General features: G+C 41.0%; 1 protein-coding gene across 1 annotated transcript in view; it reads right to left on the bottom strand.

Moving 5' to 3' along the window:
- Positions 1-8,775: 8,775 nt before the first annotated feature.
- Positions 8,776-21,288, bottom strand: part of MAP3K19 (mitogen-activated protein kinase kinase kinase 19) — a gene marked incomplete at both ends in the record, with an annotated part of 80,863 nt that continues 68,350 nt past the window's right edge. Inside the window, 4 exons of the mRNA XM_080689399.1 lie at positions 8,776-8,866; positions 11,740-12,437; positions 13,412-13,561; positions 17,773-20,205. Of these exons, the coding sequence (XP_080545525.1) occupies positions 8,776-8,866; positions 11,740-12,437; positions 13,412-13,561; positions 17,773-20,205 (3,372 nt within the window). The remainder of the gene's footprint in view (positions 8,867-11,739; positions 12,438-13,411; positions 13,562-17,772; positions 20,206-21,288) is intronic.

The following is a 21,288-nucleotide window of genomic DNA, read 5'->3' as shown; positions in this document are numbered from 1 at the left end:
TATAGTAAACAAGTCTTTATCTCCACATATGATAGTGTTATAAATACTGTAAAAGCATGGAAGGTGCAAAACTCAGTATTTCTACAATTGCAGCTAAGAACATTAGGATGAATGGCTGGCTGCTTCTAGGAATATAAGATGCCTCAAGCATTCATTATTTATAATTTGAATACTGTAGCTATTTTTGTTGTTGCTTGGCTTTTGAATGAGTGTAAATTGTTTTCTTTTATGTATTTATACTTGTATGTATGATTTGCATGTTTCAATGATAAAGGGATAAAACAGTATGCTGACAACTGTTTACAAGAAAGTGGAGAAAAATGTACATACATTTTTGTATGTTTAGATATTACCATAAATACTCAGGATTGGAGCTGCTTGTAAGTATAACAATATACAGAATAACTTTATTTTCTCTTGTCAGAGTCCATCACTAATCTAAAGTAAAGGTGGCACTTTTCATTTTAACCTTAAACTCTAGGCCTTACTGGAAGCCATTGAAGGGGACACTTCACTACCAGATGGGTATGCAGTGCCGCAGATGGTCCTTTACACTGTGAGGCACTCGGTTTCTGCCTTCAGAGGTTCTGACTAGATTGGCTACTGAAATAGCCCCTCATTTCTGAAGGCTTGAAGAGGAAACAAAGTTTACATACTCTTGATGTGAAGTGCATTTAAATGTTTGTTGGCTTGCTGCAGTACTATAAAACAGCTATTAATAATGGTTATGTGAATTACTGTGATTTGAAACTAAATTCATCAAAACTTACTTAGTGAATAATTAGTAAGTTTGTCCTTAAAGAACTTTTAACACTACATATTTTAACAGTAAACAGGGATCACTTTTCCTTTAGTATTCAGAATAACACCATATTCTTCAATATACTTCTCCCCTGAAGCGTGTTTGTGTGTGATGCCATATTTCACTTTCAGGTAAATGCAGTCTTCCTTATAAAAATGAATTAAACCCATGTTCTCTTGATTCTTTTATATTCTAACAATAAAACGATCACTGACTGTGCATTGTACCTGTATTTATAGCATATGGCTGATATCAGCTCTGTAAGGGGAAAAAAAGAAACCCTGTCAACCTCCAGTCAAACTAGTGGAGGTTTTACATTTGTTTGCACATCTCAGTATATTCCTGTTGAGGTTAAGTTTGCACAGTCATCTGACTCTTGATAGACTTTAACTTGTTTTCGTCTTAAACACCTGTAGTATGGCTCTTGTTTATCAACTACTCTTGAACTTGTTCTGTGGTAAACCTTTGAGCTGTTGGGTATTTTTGTGATGAGTTGGATTCTTCTGTTGAACTGAAAACTGTCTTAATTTTTCCTCTGTGTATATGAACTATTTTTGTTACAAAGCCACTGATATGTGCACAATTGTAATTTTACTCAAGTATGTTGTGGTTGTAAATATTAGAGTTTATTCTGTGCTCTACTTTTAGTTAGCAGTTACCTAATTTGCCAGTAGCTTATGATTTTTAAGATAATTGTTTATTATTTTGTCAATGTTATTTGAACTTGGGAAACTATTCTAGGGCCTTTGCCAGCTAGCATGTCCACATTTGTTCTCGTCTTGCATACCTTTAGTAATCTTTGTCATTATATGTAACTTTGTTGCTCTGTATGGTATAATTGTATCCATAACATGGTAATTTTGATACAGTTATACTTTTACAGTGGTACATAATCCAAGGACTAGTATAGAATTAAGATGAATGCAAGATGAGGGAGGGAAGGGTTTTGTTCTTGGTAATTTAGATGTGAAACCTCTACAGAGCTATCATGTGAAATGACATAGGGTGGTTGTGCTACTGTATAATTGGGGATAATACCAGGAATTTTAATAAGATTTTGTAAAGAATATCCAGAAAAGTAGTGAACTTATTTTCAGTATGACATAGAAAACAATGTGAATATTTAAGGTCTGTGACTATAGTTAAACTTCACTAAGAACTTGCAGAATTGTTTTGAGGTGTGGGAATAAAGGTAATTTTGTTGAATCTATTGGTGCTAATGATGGACAGTTAAAAAAAGATAGCTAGTGTATATTGTTATGGGTCAGTACTTAATTAGTACTTCCAAAATTGAATTTGAAATGCTATGTATTCACTTTTCACTCTGTAAATGTAATTCTTTACAATGACTTTATTTATTATTAAAGGGCAGCCAGTTGTGATTTTTACAGGATCGTGTGAGCTGTTCAAACTCTTTAACCTCTGAACAGGATATTAAGCTTCCAAAACCATAATGGGGATAAGTGTGGAAATCCTCTTAAGTTTTATTTCTATTAAACAGAAACCTTTATAACTCATATTGCTATGAATTTGCTTCAAACATCTTTTTTGCATAAAATAGTTCATCTGCCTGGTCCTAACATTAGGCTCTACCAAAGAAAAAGTCTCAGACAAATAAATGGACATTATTACTGAGTCTTCTTGTAAGTAGCCATAAATAAACCAAAATAGTATCATCAAATTTAGGTATGAAATTCCACATGTGCAAAGTACTGTTAAGATGATACATTTTTGATGAGATTTTTAAAAATATTTGCAATATTAAAAAGCATTATCTTTAAACATCTTATAAAAGAGTGATTCATTTTTAAATGTGTTCTTCCCAGACTGCAGATTTGTTTGTTACCTTTATGCAGAAGCACATTACAAAGAAAGGTTTTACTTCTGCCTCTTTCAACTAGTTTTCCAATATTGAGCTATGCCCCATAAATATTTGCCTTAGCTACTTTTAAATAAGGTATTTTCCAAACCAAAGCAGTGCTTGTTCATATTTAGGAATAGGGATATTGATAATATTTTCAAAGCCCTACTTTACAAAAGTGGTGATGGTATCCAATTAGATTAAGACCTTGCAATTTCCTTGTTGCAGGTATTTAAATACAGAAAAGTAATACACCCTACCCTTGGTTTCTCTTAGAAACCCATTGCATGTGCATTCTGATCTTTCTCTGTGTGTATGAATTTGTTCAAGTTATTCAGAGTCATTTTAAAACTTCTATCAAGATGTATGTTTTCTTGAGAAAACTCATGTTTATATTACTTTGTACCAAAAGACTATAATTATATAGGATCCTTTACCTTTCTGACCTATCTATCCTCTTTGAACTAAATAGAAGTAACGAGTTGAAGTCTACTTCAGAAAACCAACATAAAAACATAAGATCCTTTTGTTACCAATATCTTGCCTTAAAAGATCTCAAGCACATTTTCTTTTATATTTAAGAATTTAAATTGCTGGTTTTCATTCCTCAGTCTTAGAAGTAAAACACTTGTTTATGTATTATGCATGAATATATGAATATTACACATTGTGTATACACTTTTTGTGTGGAGGGGAGTACAGAGGATTCAACACGGGGGCATTTTTCCTTCAAACTATAGCCCAACCCCCCCCCCCTTTTAAATAGGGTTTCACTAAGTTGTTTTAAGGTCTTGCTAAGTTGCTGAGGCTGACTTTGAACCTTCTGTCTCAGCCTCCCTGCTACTAGGATTACAGTGAAACCACATCTAGCTCATATGTACACTTGATTGGTTAGATATTTTAGAATTTGTCATTTTTGGGAAAAGGATATTTCTGGGTTTTTGTTGTTTTGTTCACATGCTAACATCTGTAAAGAAAGAGTTAAAATATCTGAACCCAGGCGTGGTGGTGCAGGCTTGTAATCCCCGCGCGTTTGGGAGGCAGAGACAGGATCAGGCAGGTTCGAAGCCAGCCTCACTGGCTTAAGCAACCCTGTTTCCAAATAAAATATAAAATAGGTCTAGGAGTGCAGCCTGGAGGTAGAAGGGTTCCATCCCCAGTACCACAAAAAAAAAAAAAAAAAAAAAAAGCTGAAATAAGAGCCAGGTGTGGGGGGGGGATCACGGTTCACGGCCAGCCTCAGCTACTTTGTGAGGCTCTTTGCAACTCAGTGAGACCCTCTTTCAAAATAAAGAATAAAAAATAGGGCTAGGAGTGGATCTCGGAGGTAGAATGCCCCTGGGTTCCATTCCCAGTGCCAGGGGAAAAAAAAAAAAAAAACTGAAATCAGTGGGCAGTTTGACTGTGGTAAGATAACAGATGTAAGCCAAGACAAAAGTTTGCTTGTTTTGTAAAAGAAGTTTGCCTAGAACATCTATCTTTACAATATGATCTTGTCAGTGGGACTGAAGTGCTCTTAAGTTTTTAGCTCTGATAATGTGTTCATTTTTCACTCAATAGCCAATTTCCCCTTCTCCCTGCTTTTGCTTCTGGCTTCCCTTTTTCTATTCTGTAATTATCATTTTTGCCTGACATTCTTTAAGTAGGTGGATGGGCAAGGTGAGCTGAAGTTTGCATGAGTAGGAATAATTCTCATAAAGGTAACATAATCCATTCAACGTGATACATTTATTTTAAAAAGTAAAACCTGAAGCCTAATTTCCTTTTATTTCCAACTTTTAAGAGGAAGACTCACTTAAAATCCCATTTCATTTAATAGTTTTATTTGATTTGCCCATTGTTTACTAATGAGTACATTCTTACTAATGAGTACCTTTCCTGGTCTTGAGGTAGATTTTTCAGGCAAAGTCTTTTGATTAGAAAAACTAGACAAGTACTCATTTGTTATAAACAGTGTTTAGGAATTCATTGTCATTTTCTGAATGTACTCAAGGCCCCCAAAGACAATTATATGAGATATTTGCTGAAAGAAAATCCAAAACAGTAATGTGTGTGTATACTGGCATGAATTAGTCATTGAATTTCAGCCTCTCAGTCTCTATATGAGGAATTATGAATAAAATTTATTGACAACATAAATCCAGGCTCTAATATGTCTTGTTAAATTATCGTGAATTAGAAATAACTTTGTCTCTGGGAGATGTGGGAAGTCAGTTCCTGGAGTAACTCATGTATCACAGCCTGTGGGATAGATGGCTCATGTTCACTTACTAAAGGAAGGACCTTGGATCAATTACTTGATTTTTTTTTTTTTATTGTGGTACTGGGGTTCCTAGAAGCCCTTCTACCTCAGGGCTACAGTCCCCGACACCTGTTTTTTATATTTTTGTTTGGAAACAGGGTCTCTTAAGCCAGCCGTGCTGGCTTTGAACCTGCGCGATCCTCCTGTCTCCACCTCCCTAACTCAGGGATTACAAGCGTGCGCCACCACGCCCGGCTTTTTTTTTTTTTTTTTTTAAACACTGAGTTGTGAAGGGCCTCACTAAGTAGCTGAGGCTGTCCGTGAACCGCGATCCTCCTTGTTTCAGCCTCCCAAATGCTGGGGTTACAATTATGTGCCACTGCCTGGCTGAATTACTTGACGTTTGTGCCTTCTAGTTCTCCACAAGGTATCAGTATGCTGTTTCTTTTTTATTGCTGTTTTCTTCCACTGATTTTCCTGTGCCTTCCCCTTCTAAAGAAAGTAAAAGCTAGTTGCAATAAATTCAATAGAATAGAATTAGCATAAGAAAACTATTTCCTCTTTAAAAAGATTCAAACATCTTTTTTAAGTCACAAATAAGATTTGTCCTGTTGGTGACACCAACTAAGGGCTTAGTCTGTTAGCATGTAGCAAGTGGTGTAGGTTTTACTTAAGAACCTTTCAAAGTTCAAATTCAAAAATTCATCCAGGCTGGGCATGGTGACGCATGCTTGTAAATCCCAGCATTTGGGAGGCTGAGACAGGAGGATCATAGTTCAAAGGCAGCCTTGGCTACTTAGGGAGGTCCTTTGCAACTCAGTGAGACCCTGTTTCAAAATAAAAAATAGGGCTGCTGGCCAGGTGTGGTGGCGCATGCACGCTTGTAATCCCCGTGCTTGGGAGGCGGAGACAGGAGGATTGCACAGGTTCGAAGTGAGCCGCACTGGCTTAAGAGACCCTGTTTCCAAATTTAAAAATATAAAATAGGTCTGGGAGTGTAGCCCAGAGATAGAAGGGCTTCCAGGAACCCCAGTGCCACACACAAAAAAAGAAAAGAAAAAAATAGGGCTACTGGGGGTATAGTGCAGAGGTAGAATGCCCCATTGGGGATGTTCCATCCCCAATACCACAAAAAATTAAAAAATTTCATCCAGGTCCATTGTTTTTCTCTTTTATTTTTCTTGCGCTGCAGTTTTCAGCACAATAGAAGAAATCATGTGTTTTTATTTTAGTACCAGTATATTATCTGCCTGATAACACCATCTCCAGATTAACAGAACTTCACTCAGGAGGGGTTTTATATTGCCGTGCTTGAATTAAAGGCTTGATTCAGACCTTTCAGATGGCCCTGTACACACCCAGGATCCGTTTTCTTTGATCTTTCAAGTCAGTTTTTAGAAGCAACTGCCTGAATTTATTCAACTGATATCAAACTGATCATTCCTCAATCATTCAGTGGATTTTAGCCATGGTTTTTCACAATTTTGAGGTGTCTTGGCATCTCAAGTATTAATACCTTTCCTTAGGACTGTTTGCTGTTTAAATTTTACACAATGTAGCCAAGCACAGTTGTAATCCCAGTTCTGGGGAGGCTGACAGGAGGATTACAGGTTCATGACCATCCTCAGCAATTTAGACCCTGGGTTTTGTTTTGTTTTGTTTGTTTTTGGTAATACTGGGGTTCCTGGAAGCCCTTCTACCTCCAGGCTACACTCCCAGACCTATTTTTTTATATACTAGCACAGCTGGCTTCGAATCTGCACGATCCTCCTGTCTCCGCCTCCCAAACGTGGGGATTACAAGCGTGCGCCACCACGCCCGGCCTTGTGAGACCCTGTTTTAAAATTATAAAGTAAAATAAGACCAGGGATGTAACTCTGGGTTCAATCCCTGGTCCACAAAAAAAAAAAAAAAAAAATTACACAATGTAATGGTATACACAAAAACTTTCTAAATTGGTTACCAGTCAAGATTAAGGGACCTATATCAGGGGTTTTTAAGTTAGATCATCTGGAAACCTTTTTTTAAAAAAGTACAAGTTTCTTTTTTTGACTTTTAACAGCTGAAGTCTTGCTGGATTAAATACAGTGACAATGAACATCTGTAATTCTGCACAAGTTTTTGCATTAAAGATGCTTTACAAATGAATACTACTTCCTTCCCCAACTGGGAATTGAGCCCAGGGCTCTAGCCCTATTAGTTTTGAGGTAAATTCTCACTGAATTGCTTAGGCTGGCCTCAAACTTGTAATCCGCCTTTGAAATAGCTAGAATTACCAAGAGAGCACTACTGGGCCCAGCCAACCTGAATACTTATAGACACAGTAACTATGAAAAAGGAGGAGGAGCCAGGCGTGGTGGTGCATGCTTGTAATCCCCGTGCTTCCGAGGCTGAGACTGGAGGATCACGCAGGTTCGAAGCCAGCCTCAGCTACTTAGGCTCTCAGCAATTTAGTGAGACCCTGTTTCCAAGTAAAATATAAATAGGGCTTGGAGTATAGCCTGGAGGTAGAAAGCCCCTGGGTTCCACCCCTAGTACCACAAAAAAATAAAAAATAAATCTGGTTGGTGCAGTGTCACCTGCCTGTAATCCTAGTACTTGGGAGGCTGAGACAGAAGGATCACAGGTTCAAGACCTGTCTCAGCTACTTAGCAAGACCTGTTTGAAATTTTTTTTTTTTTTTAAAGGCTGGGAGTGTAGCTCAGAGGTAGAACACCCCTAGGTTCAACCCCCAGCACTAAAGAATAAAAAGCGCCGGGGGTGAGACCCAGAGGTAGGTTTAATCCCCAGTATCTCACACACACACGCACACCCTGTGGATGTATCTTACAACAATAAGTGTCAAGTTTTGTGGGTAAATCTGCAGTAATGGAAACCTTAAATAAATAGTTCACCAACTTAAAAGGGCTTGTAATAATTCTCTTACCAGTGTTCAGAAACGGAAGTGGTTGAACCTGGCCTGATGGCACAGTTCTGTAATCCCAGTACTCGAAAAGTTGAGACAGGAGGATTGCAGGTTCAAGGAGACTCAGCAACCTAGTGAGATCATGCTTCAAAACAAAATATAAAAAGGAGCTGGGGATGAGCTCAAGGATAGAGTTCAGTACTCAGTACCAAAAAAAAAAAAAAAAGTTTGAAAAATGACCCAGCGAGGATGACCTTCATACCCACGAAGTGACCAAAGGTCTCTGAAAAGTTTATACTGTTGACTCATTCTCCCCTTGACAGAATTAGCTTTTGTCCTTCCAGCTAGCTGAGGCATAGCTAGTTCTAGACATGGGGAGGTAAAGCTGTCAAATCCTATGTGTACATTTCAGAGAAAGCAGCCTGAGATGTATGGCTCCGCTTTTACTTAAATAGTCCAACCTTTTGGAGACTTCTGAGGAGATGGGAACCTTCTCATAATTGAATGTCAAGGACATTGCCTCCTCTTACACCTTGAGGCTCCTTGAATCTTCAGGGTTAGGATTGCTGCCAAAGTAAACGGAATCTAGACTCTCTTTTCACTTACCTTTCCACCTCCCCGAATCTCCTCCCCAAGAAATAAGTAAGCATCCATAGTCACCAGGCAAGATAATGTAAGTTGTTTATATAATTTATTTAAAACTAAAAATATTACAAACTGAGAGGCCAAAATTTAAAGGAAAAACATACCGCAATAGAGGCTGTAGTTCCTGGACAATCAAAACAGGAAACACTGAAATTGTTTCTTTTGTCCTACACAGGATAATCATGCCTGCAGCTTGAGGCAGCTCATTTAAGTCAGTTGGTGCAGCTGTGGGATCTGGTCGAGTTGGATTAGACTGGATTTCCAATAGAAAAGCAAAGGTCTTAGCCGTCATTTCCCACAATGAAGCAATGACAGAGCATCTACTTTCTGGGGAGAAAGTCTTGTGTGTTCCGTGACTTCAAGAAGGAGTGCCTCAGGAGCTGGCAAGCAGAAGGTCGCTCATGCTGGTCCCTAAGACGAGAAAACACGTTCAAAGAGGCACCCGGTCATGTGCCCGCAATGTACGCTTGACACAAATGCAGACTTTAATTCCTCCTTCTCACTGCACACTGTAACAACGCTAAACTCCTTGACCTGATTTCCCAGAACTTTCATTCTGCCCAGAGCACCCAGAACTTTCATTCTGCCCAGAGCAGTACTCCATCCCAACCTATTCTGCTTCCCCAGGGCCACTCTGGTTCAGTTCAAGATCTGCTCCTGGTCTATACCTGATCCTCTGGTTTTGAACCTTTAGCGAGTGCCTCACTGTTTAATTTCTGGCTATCCACACCTTCAAGGACTGTCCTGTTGGCAGCAGGTGAGATGCTAGCGCCCATAGGGTCTTTACTATAGAATTTCAGGAGGTAATTGTATACGTGTGTCAGTCTTCTCCCTGACTGTTAACTATGAAGTCCTAATTGTGTGTACCATACAGTGCAAAGCAGTTTATATACACCATTTCACTTAACCTTCACAACTCTGTTAATTTATTATTAGTGGTACAAGTTGTATATTTGGTTAGTTTATGAAGCAGCAGTTCAAAAGAAAAGCCAGGAAAGATTCCACTCTTTCTCTTTTGTTTTTTGTTTGTTTGTGTTTAGTTTTTTGTTTGTTTGCTTTGTTGGTGGTGGTAGTGGTGGTACTGGGGATTGAACCCAGGAGCATTCTATCTTCTAGCTACACTCCCAGCTATGATATTTATTATTTTGAAATAGGGTTTCACTAAGTTGTGAAGGGTCTCCCTAAGTTTCTGAAGCTGTCCTGGAACTTGCAATCCTCCTGTCTCAGCCTCCCAAGCCCTGGGATCATAGGCATGCACCACCACACCTAGCTCACAAAGGGCATTAAAGAAAAGGAGTGGAACCGGGCCAGGTGTGAACTGTGAGCCAGGTGTAGTGGTTTGAAAACCACACAACTTACTGCTTGTGGTGGTACTGGGGATTGAACTCAGGGGCATTCTGCCTTGATCCTTTATAGTTATAGCATTGGGGGGGGTAATTAGGATGGAGCCCAGGGGCATTCCTCCAAGATACACCCCCAGCTCTGTTTTTTTATTGTTTATTTTGAAACAGGGTCTCACTGAGTTGCAAAGGACCTCACTAAGTAGCTGAGGCTGTCCCAGAACCGTGATCCTGCAGTCTCAGCCTCCTGAATGCTGAGATTACAAGCGTGCGCCACCACACCCAGCTAGCTATAGCATTTTCTCAGAATTTTATTCCCTAGATATGAGAAGATAAAGACAACAAAAGTTTTCTTAGTGTGCTCCCCCAATACTTATCCCTACTTGATTCTTGAGATTTGTTTTTTTGACTCAAAATGTTTCCTTCACTTTAAATGCCAGATGATGTAAGCCACAGGTATGGTGGCACACACTTGTAATCCTAGGTATTTAAGAGGATGGCAAGTTCAAGGCCAGCCTGAGCAACTTATTAAGATCCTATCTCAAAACAAAAGATCTGGGATGTAGCTCAGTGGTAACATGCCTCTAGGTTCAATCCCCAATATCAACAAAAAATAGTTAATTAATAAAAAATAAATATAAGGGTTGGATATATTAACACATGCCTGTACTCTCAGTATTTAGGAGGCTGAGACAGTAGGATTGCAGGTTTAAGTCAACTTAGCAAGACTCTCGGCAACTTAGACCCTATTTCAAAATGAGAAATAAAAAAGGAGCCGGATGTGGTGGCACACTCCTGTAATCCCAGTATTTGGGAAGCTGAGACAGGAGGATCATAGGTTCAAGAACAGCCTCAGCAAGTAGTGACACTCACCAACCTAGGGAGACCCTGTGTCAAAATAAAAAAATAAAATAGAGCTGAGGGGATATAGCTCCTCATTTCAATCCCCAGCACAACAACAACAATAAATAAATAAATAAATAAATAGTTCAGAGAGTATAGCTCAGAGGTAGAATTTCCCTGGGTTCAATCCCCATGTACCACAATTAATTAATTAATTAATGCAAGGTCAGAGTACCACAATAAATAAATAAATAAATGCAAGGTTATGTCATTTCACCATAGCCAACTCTTGGAAAGATGTAAATAAGTAGGTCTTTAGCAAATTTTGCAAACCCAGTGATTTGGGAAACTACTGTTAAGACCTGATAAGACATTTCATTGAAGCAACTTGTACTTGAAGTATTGCCTCTTATACCCTGATACAACAATGAAAACCATTCAATATGGCTAGTCATGATTACTTTCCACATAAAATCACTCCTTAATTTCATAAAAGAGAGAGCTGTGTGTGTGTGTGTGTGTGTGTGCGTGCACACACACACACACACACACACACACACACACACACACGGTCTTGGGAATTGAACCTAAGGATTCATTCATTCATTTCAGAACTGGGGATTGAATCCAGGGGTATTCTACCTTTGCCTCTGAGCCCCACCCCCAGCCTATTTTTGTTCCATACTGGAAATTGAACCCAGGGTTATTCTACCTATGAGCCACACCCCCAACCCTATGTTTTATTCTTTATTTTGAAACAGGGTCTCACTAAGTTGTGAGGGGTCTCACTAAATATCTGAAGCTGGTTGGGAACCTGCAATCCTCGTATCTCAGCCTCCCAAGAACTGGGATTACAAGTGTGTGTCACCACACCTGGCTTTTTAAAAATTATTATTGAAACAGGGTCTCTGCTAGCTTGCTGGGAGTTTTTCTACATTGCTGAGCTGTCCTGGGACCTATGATCCTCCTGTCTCAGCTTCCCAAGAACTGTTTCATGCCCAGCTTGAAATAGAGCTTTTAATGGGTCACAAACTGCAAGGCAGTTGTCAGCTGCCCCAAAACTCTAAGCATTTATTCTCCTCTTCACATTTTGTTTCTTACCTAGTCAGGCACACGCGCACAAAGTCGACTGCGCTTTCTGAGAAGCGGTCTGGAAGAGGCGGCATCAGCCCTCGGTGGGCTCCGATGTAAAACATGGCGGCCATCCTGTCCATGGCAGCCAGTGGAGGCTTCCCTGTGGCCATCTCAAACACAGTGCAGCCGATGCTCCAGATATCTGATTTCCTTCCATAGCCAGACTCATTGATGACTTCTGGGGCCATCCAATATGGAGTTCCATGCATGGATTTCAGCATGTCACTGTGTGTGCCATTTAAGCCTGCCCAAGCCAGACGCTTGGCACAGCCAAAATCAATGAGTTTTATTATTCCAGTTGGCATGAGCATCACATTATTCCCTTTGATATCTCGATGGACCACACAGTTCTCATGGAGATAAGCAACACCTTGCAGAATCTGTTTTGCGTATTTACAGAACACCATCTCGGGCAATGGCCCAAAACGGTTTATAATACTCGAGATTGAGCCTCCAGGAACAAACTCCATGAAAATGCTTACAGTGTTCTCTTCCAAGCATGTCCCCAAATAGGCCACAATGTTGACATGCTTTAGTGCTTTAAGCAAATCCACTTCTTCCTGTAGTTTTCGGTATTCTTTTTCAGTAGCCAATTGATCAGAGGTATCCAGAGACACCTGTTTTACAGCTATTAGCTGCCCTTGGCTGGTAAGACCACAGTATACCTAAAAGCAAACCAGTATCTTATTATTATATTTAAGTGATATAATGACATGTTTACATCCTTATGTGACATTTGACTTCTTCTCCAAAATGCTATCTTCCTCTAAGTTGATGTATCCTCACCTAAATGCAAAGTAGCTAAATAAATTCTGTGTTCCAGTGAAGCTATGACAGGGATGGCAGCAGTGTGGTGAATGGGTAAGTCACACTGGCTTGGAATCCAGCGTCCTGGTTTGATTAGTAGTCTGGCTTCACCATTCCCTGGCCATATAACTTTGGGTAGGTTGGTGATCCTTTTGACTTCAGTTTTTCTCATCTGTAAGTCTGAGGTAACAGTATTTGTCTCACAGATTTCTTTGATGACTACATTATGTAGTGGTTTGGAAAAGCTCCTCGCTGAATGGTGAAATAGGGTCAGACCTAAAGCTCCCTGGGGAGGAAGCAGGCAGGTCCTGGCAGGCACCCTCACAACGTGATCTCTGGTTTTGTGTCTCTCCAGCTTACTGGTTCCAGAAATGCCCCCAGATAGAAACTATACAGGTCGTATTTGGGGGTCAGTCTTCTCTTTACCTTTTTGGTTTTGCCACCCAGCTATGATTCTCCCAATTTCTGGTCTTTAGCTACTAAAGAAAAAATTTTTCTCCCCTGGGCTTGAACCTGGACTAACAAGAGGCTAGGAATGCAATGGCCACTGTCCCACCAAGAGCCCAAGAAGGAGAGGCAGAAGGAGATATCCTGAGGACATGGCTGGACCCTGAAGCCATCTATGCCCAGTGACAGATCAACTTCACAACCTTTCAGGTGCATAAAGTAATGTGTCCTCTCCCTCAAACCCATTTGATTGGGCTTTCTGTTACTTCCAACTGAACACGTTCTAAGTAAGAATGTGGACAGGAGGGTCTGGGAGCAGGGCTAGTGAACAGAAAGGCCAAGGAGGGGCAGAGAGTTCTGATTTGGAGTTTTCAATGTAACTTACTGTGCCATAGGCTCCTCTCCCAAGGATGTCACCCTTGGTCCACAGGATAGGTTCTTCATGCTTTAAACTATTTCCAGAAAATGTCTTTTTTCCATTTGAGTTGAGAAATTTCTCCTCCCTCTCGTATATACTGAACCCATTACTATACCTCTGGGAAAATGAGACAAGAAGAAAGATCAGCACTAAAGCCTGGGTCGTTGGGGTAGAGGAAGGGGTGGAGAGCACCGTGGAGTCTTCCTCTCAGATGTACCTGTCAGTGGCTGTTCTTACTGTTCACAGGTAACTTCCAGACATACAGATTTCCCCAGAGTGATCAAGTGGTATCTCAGTTGTATATTTAAACCTTATTAATTGTACACATTCCTAAGTTTCATTTTGCCTTGTATATTTTTATAATTTTTTTTTGTCGTACTGGGGTTCCTGGAAACCCTTCTACCTCCGGGCTACACTCCCAGACCTATTTTTTAATATTTTTATTTGGAAACAGGGTCTCTGGCTTTGAACCTGCGCAATCCTCCTGTCTCTGCCTCCCAAGCGCAGGGATTACAAGCGTGCGCCACCACGCCCGGCTATTTTTTATTTTTGTCTTAGGTTTGTTTGGGGGAGAAGGGTACTAGGAATTGAACCCAAGGGCCATCTACCTCTGAGCTACACCCCCAACCCTATTTTTTCATTTTGAAACAGGATCTCACTAAGTTACTGCACACTGACCTTGAACTTGCAATCCTCCTATCTCAAGCCTCTCAAGCACTGGGACTACAGGTGTGCACCACCATGCCCAGTGTTGCTTTGCACATTTTCTAGGAGGAAGGCCTGATGGTCTCTGGGCCCACATGGACCTGCAGGATACTGATCACTGTCTTTTTTTTTTTTTTTTTGGTGGTACTGGGGTTCCTGGAAGCCCTTCTGCCTCTGGGCTACACTCCCAGACCTATTTTATATTTTTATTTGGAAACAGGGTCTCCTAAGGCAGCGTAGCTGGCTCCGAACCAGCGCAATCCTCCTGTCTCTGCCTCCCAAGCATGGGGATTACAAGCGTGCGCCACCATGCCCGGCCTGATCACTGTCTTTTGAGAATGGCCTTTCACAGTCTCCGGTATGAGAGATTATGTGAGTTCTATCGTCTCCTCAGCCTTGGCCACCCAAAATTCCCAACATCCTGGTCAACTTGCTCCTAAAGACAAACAAGCTTAGAAAGAGGAGCATACATATAACTGAACACACACACACATTCTTATACACGTATCTGCACTCATAAATTGTACATACACATAAAATAAAAATATGTAATCCATAAATATACATGTGTGCATGCACAGCATATCACACACACACACACACACACACACACACACACACACACACACACACACACACAGAGGAATTTAGGAGACCAAGACTGGCCAGAATAGACTGAAGGAGCCCAGCATGTTGGTGCACACCTGTAATCCTGGTACTTAGATGGCTGAGACAAGAGGATCGCAAGTTTGAGGCCAGCCTCAGAAACTTAATTAGATGCTGTTTCAAAATAAAAAATAAAAAGGGCAAGATGGAAGCTTGGAGGTGGAATGGCCTGTGTTCCCCAGTACAAAAAAAAAGACTGAAGGTCCACAATCCTTGAAGACCCTTACCGCTCAGAGGAGGGTCCACAATCCTTGAAGACCCTTACCGCTCAGAGGAGGGTCTGTAATCCAGCTGCATTTGCATCATCTCTGAGCCAGACTCACTCCACAGCCACATGTTAACAAGGTCCCAGGAAATTGTGTTCACGGTGAACCTTGAAAGCCGCTGCCCCAGACGTCAGGGAAACGAGCATTCCTTTGAAGAACTTAGACCACTTCATCCAACTGCTTGATCAGGACCCCAAAATGTTTCATTTTGATCTCTTCTACTCATTTTTTTTTCTTTTTGCAGTACTGGGAATGGAACCCAGGGACTTCTACCTCTGAGCTATACCCCAATTCTATTTTTTTATTCTTTAGTTTGAAACAGGGTCTCACTGAGTTGCAAAGGGCCTCACTAAGTAGCTAAGACTGTCTACGAACCACAATCCTCCTACCTCAGCCTCCCAAATGCTGGGATTACAAGTGTGCGCCACCATGCCCAGCTTCTTTCCAGTACTTTTTAACTCAGGGGCATTCTACCTCTGAGTTACACCTTCAGATCCATCTATCATCTGTCTGTCTGTCTGTCTATCTATCTATCTATCTATCTATCTATCATCTATTACCTACCTATCATCTATCTAGTGTTTGTGTGTGTTTGGTACTAGGGATTGAACCCAGGGCCATTTACCTCTGAGCCACACCCCCAGCCCTATTTTATTTTTATTTTGAAACAGGGTCTCACTAGGTTGATGAGATTCTCACTACTTGCTGAGGTGGTCCTGAACCTGTAAGCCTCCCAATGACTGAGATTACAAGCACGCTCCACCATCCCTGGCTATTTTTTTATTTTGAAACAGGGCCTTACTGAATTGCAGATGGTCTTGCCAAGTTGCTGAGGCTGGCCTCAAACCTGTGACTTCCCTATATCCCAAGTACTGAGATTATAGGTCTATGCTGCCATGTCTGGCGATCTGGCTAGCCACATAGTCTTCAATCCTCCGTGTGTGTGTGTGTGTGTGTGTGTGTGTGTGTGTGTGTGTGTAGGGATACTGGGGGTTAAACTCAGGCATATTCTACTTCCAAGCCATACTTCCAGCCCCTTAAAATTTTTATTCATTTATTTATTTGGTGGTACTAGCGATGGAACCCAGGGGCCTTCTACCTCCAGGCTATACTCCCAGGCCTATTTTTTATATTTTATTTGGAAACAGGGTCTCGCTAAGTATCTGAGGCTGGCTTTGAACCTGCATGATCCTCCTGTCTCAATCTCCCAAGTACTGGGATTACAAGCATGCGCCACCACGCCCAGCTTTTTTTTTTTTTTTTTTTTTTAATTTTGAAACAGGGTTTCACTAATTTTCTTAGGCTGACCTCAAATCTATGATCCTGTTTCAGACTCCCAAGTACTGGGATCACAGGCACACGCCACTTTTTTTTTTTTTTTTTTTTTTTTTTTAGGAACTCAAAGGCATTCTACCTTCAAGCTTACCCTCAACCCTATTTTTTATTCTTTATTTTGAAACAGGGTCTCACTAAGTTGTGGGGGGCCTCACTAAGTAGCTGAGGCTGGCCTCAAACCTATGATCCTCCTGTCTCAGCCTCCTAAGTATTGGGATTACAAGCATGTGGCACCATACTCGGTTTAGCCACATGATTTATAGACTTCAATATCCTCTTCTACAACATGGGGGCATATTAGTACCCATGGTCCTCCTAGAGCTATTATGAAACATAAAATAATATAATATGCCTCTCACATATGTGGTAAGACCTCAATAAACCTAGCTATGGTAAAATTATTTACTTTGTATCTTCTCCACAATTTGAAATAATTACTCCTGATCTTGATATAGTATGGATATAGTGTGATATGATCTGACTTAGTGTTCAATAAATATTTTAGCTTAATATACTATTTCTGTCTTTATAATAATTATATAATATAATAATATCGCTATTATTATTATTATTATTTTAGAGCTGGGAATTTAACCCAAGAGTGCTCTGCCTCCAAGCTAAACCCCCAGCCGTTTTTATTTATTTTGAAACAGGGTTTTGCTAAGTTACATAGGCTGGCTTCAAACTTGTGATCCTCTTGTCTCAGCCTCCCTAAAACTGGGAATAAAGGCATGAGCCACCAGACTCAGCTTCTGTCTTTAAGATATAAGTAGTAGAGGAGGATTGTGTACTTCAGCATCTCAAAACAAGGTCTTACTAAATTGCTGAGGCTGGTCATGAACCTATGCTCCTCCTGTCTCAGTCTCCCAAGTATTGTATATTTAAATAGTTTGGCTATGTTTATTTACCCCAGTGGTTTCATGGCAATGTCAAGACAGCTAAGTTCCAGAAGTAAGGCAGCCTAAGGAAAACATCTTACCCCGGAAGTCAGCAGACTTGGATTCCAACGTTGTATCCAAACAATGAGACCTTGAAGAAACTACTTGTTAGTCAGGCTTGGTGGCACACATTTGTAATCCCCATACTTGGGAAGCTGAGACGGGAGAACTGCAGGTTCAAGACCAACCTCAGCAACTTAGCAAGACCTTAGCAACTTAAGACCCTGTTTCAAATTTTTAAAAAGGGCACCGGCATAGCTTGAAGGTAGAATGCCCCTGCATTCAGTCCCCAGTACAAAAAAAAAAAAAACTACTTAATTGTTTAGGATTCCTGATACCTCTGAAAATAGGGAGTTTAAACCAGGTTGCCTCTGAGGTCCTTTTCCACCCCAATAAAACTGATTCTAATTATACCAACCTGTATTTTGACACTCGTCGTCTCTCTTCCCAGTTCTTTTGTAGTATTTCCTTGCCTATTGAAAACAAAATTTAGGTTGTCCGGATCCATCTCACTTGCCATTATTTGGCAAGAGTTATTACTGTCTTTCTCATCAAGAGCTAATAGTTCTGCAGCCAGACAACCTAACAGCTCATCTGTCAGCTCTTCATTATTTACGGAGTCCAGAATGTCTTGGGAAACTGAATTTGCATCATTTAAGGTTTTCTCAAATGTCTCACATGTGATTGACTCATCTGCTAAACTATCAGGATCCAAAGACTGCACCCAATATTGAAATGTTTGGGAAGATGCACTTTCTTGTTTCTCTTGGAAAGAGAAATTCTCAAGTGTTTTCGACTTATCCAAAGCACCATCAAGCTCTAGATCATTTGTTAATGTTTGGCCGGCATCTCTTTTCTCAAGAGGTGCCGTATTCTGCTTTTCTCGAAATACGAGCTCATTAGAGCTCTTTTCACTGGGTGTAGTCCGGCTCACTTCTGAAGGGATAGATGGAATATGGTGATGCAGTTCTTCAAGTTCTTGCAGATCTCTGAGGCTCGCAGCAAGTATTTGATCGTTGGAAACGTCTCCGCTGGTGGACTCTTCCATAGAGATTTCTTCAACAATGGATAAATCAAAGGCAGCAAGGAATTCGTTCTGCTCAGTGAACTGCTGGGGAGATAAGGCCAGGCTCATGGACTGATCTTGGTCTTTGGAAGAGAGAGAGTTGTTCCCTGAAGATTTTATCTGCCAGTGTGGTTCTGAGATATCATTTTCAATGTCTTCTAGATCGCTGCCTTCAGCTTTGCAACCCTTTTCTTTAGGAATTAAACCTTTGGGCTTGTGTTTAAGGCCAAGCGAAGGCTTTGGAGGTTTAATATGTGGTCTTTTCTGAGACAGTCTTGTTCTACTGTTGCTGCTCCTCTCACTGTGTGAAGAGCGACACTTATGGGTGATAAACCTGCCTGATGGAGCCGAGCAGAGCTCACGGTAATATTTGTTTTCATGCCGCTCAGCCTCTCTCATGTGACAATAAACAGGGGTCCCAAACATCTCATAGATCCCAGGTCCATTAGCGGTTGAGTTGATTTCTTTGAACATGTCACTGTACTTGAGATCTAGGTAATGTAGTCTTGGCTCTGTGGGTTGAACAGGGAGAGGAATGCAGGGCTTTTTTGTTCCTGGATTTTTGCATATACAAGGAAATGACTGCTTCTTAGACTTCTGAGTCCGGTAAGCAGATTGCTTCTTTTCCACCTGCGGCGTTCTCCTTTGAAACGTGGGTGGTTGCTGGGGCCTGGAGTCAACGAGCTCCAAAGCAGGGAAAACTTGAGTTTTTATGCTAGTTTTGTTCAGATGAGGCTTAAGAGAAGCTTGAATGGAAATCATAAAATTCCGAGGCGTCCTGTTGCTTGTGTTGGACTTTGGATCCAGCTGACCTCTGTGGGCGGTCACCTTGCGCTTCTCGTTGTCTCGGTGTGCCAGTATGTTGAAGCTGTTGATCTGCTTGCCACTCTTTCTTTTTTGGAGGCTTGGTTTGGCTGTGGCTGGTTCCTTGAGGGCTCCATCTCCAGGGAAAGTGATAGGGATAAGAGGCACCATCCCATTCACTTCCGGTTTGGTTTCTTCCGCTATTGATATGTGTATGTCTGCCTCCATGTCGCTGTGACCTTCTGGAAGCTTCTCAATGGGGCCATCAGAGACTACACTGCATAAGCTCTCAAGTGCTGTAAACTCCTCCAAACTATTATTTGGTTCCACTACTTCGCCTTTAGGTAATGAAGTGCTTTTGGAAGCAACTTTATCATTTCTTGTCTCTTTATCCTCGTTTGGAGTTACTTCTGGATGCTGGGCTTCTTGGGGTTGGCTTGGAATGGGACATGCAATTTCTGAATCTTGTTCATACTTTCTGGCTCCTGAACCCTCTCTCTTTCTTAATGAAAGGTCTTGGGAGTTTTCCTCTGCTTTTCTCATTTTACTACCATGGCATCCAATGTCCCCTTTCCTATCAATAGGAAGATAGTCTTCCTTAAAATTCTCCAAGGACACCAAAGACTTCCCTTTTTCAAAGTGAGATTTTTTGGTTGTGTCCCATCCTTCGGTTTTCCAGTTCTCCCCCAGCTCTGGAGGTTGTCTGTGATAGTGAGCCTTCTGAAAGGAGCACATGTTTCTTGACCAAATGGAGCTATCAGAAGACCTGAAAGTCTGCTCCAGCATCCTCTTTAGTGGGGCTTCCTGCTGGTGGTTTGATGGACTAAGCTCATCAGATGCACGGACAGGCTCTGAGAGCTTAGGTTTGAAAGAGGTGAGGCTTGAAATCTTTCTTTCTCTTTCCCTTGAACACTTGTAACTTTGGGGGGCAGTGAGGACACTGGACCTCAGGGGCAAGAGTGACAGCGGAGGCAGAGGGAACTAAAAGAGAAAAAATAATGACTGTAGAAGCATATAAACATCATGTTAGCTGCTTTAGACTCATCTGAAGAGAGTCTACTATTCTCTTAAGGAAGGCCTTTAAAGTACAAAGCTACCCATCCTAGATATTACAGCTTTAAAAACTGAAACCTCAGGCTCAAGTGTAGCTCAGTGATATGGGCATGCTTAGTATGTGAAAGGCCCTGGGGTTAATCACCAGCAATAAAACAAATAAAACAAAAAAATTTTTAATTGTTTTTATTTTTTTGGTGGTACTTGGGTTCCTGGAAGCCCTTCTACCTCCGGGCTACACTCCCAGACCATTTTTTATTTTGGAAACAGGGTCTCCTAAGCCAGCGCGCGCGGCTGGCTTCGAACCTGTGCGATTCTCTGTCTCTGCCTCCCAAGCGCGGGGATTACAAGCATGCGCCACCACGCCCGCAAACAAAAAATTTTAAAATATGATTTGCAATCATTTTTAAGATCTAAGGTAAAACAATACGTGTGTGAACGTGTGCATGTATCTCTGCGGTACCAGAGATTGAACCCAGGGTCATTGTACTTCTGAGCTACCAGCCCTTTTAAATTTCTTTCTCCTTTCTTTCTTTCTTTCTTTCTTTCTTTCTTTCTTTCTTTCTTTCTTTCTTTCTTTCTTTCTTAACAGAATCTCACTAGGTTGTTGAGAGTCTTGCTTCATTGCTGAGGCTGTCCTCACATCTGGTATCCCCTTGTCTCAGCCTCTCAAGTACTGGGATTATATTCATGCATCATCATGCCCAGCTTTTCTTTTCTTTTCTTTCTTTCCTTCTTTTTTTTTTTTTTTTGAAGTACCAGGAATTGAACCCAGAGGTGTTCTACCTCTGAGGTATACCCCCCAGCCCTTGTTATTGTGAAACAGGATCTTGCTAAGTTGCTATAGCTGGCTTGGAACATGTGATCCTTTTGTTTCAGCTCTCCAGATACTGGGATTATAGGTATATGCCATCATGCCTGACTTAACATAATACTTTTAAAGGTCAAAATTAGAGGGGAAAACTCATGGTTATATATATATAGTTAATGAAAGTTATTCTTTAATGTAAA

Source organism: Muscardinus avellanarius (assembly GCF_963383645.1).
Source record: "Muscardinus avellanarius genome assembly, chromosome: 2".
NCBI lineage: Eukaryota > Metazoa > Chordata > Mammalia > Rodentia > Gliridae > Muscardinus > Muscardinus avellanarius.
The sequence above is the reverse complement of the archived record's forward strand: the minus strand, read 5'-3'. Positions and strand labels throughout refer to the sequence as shown.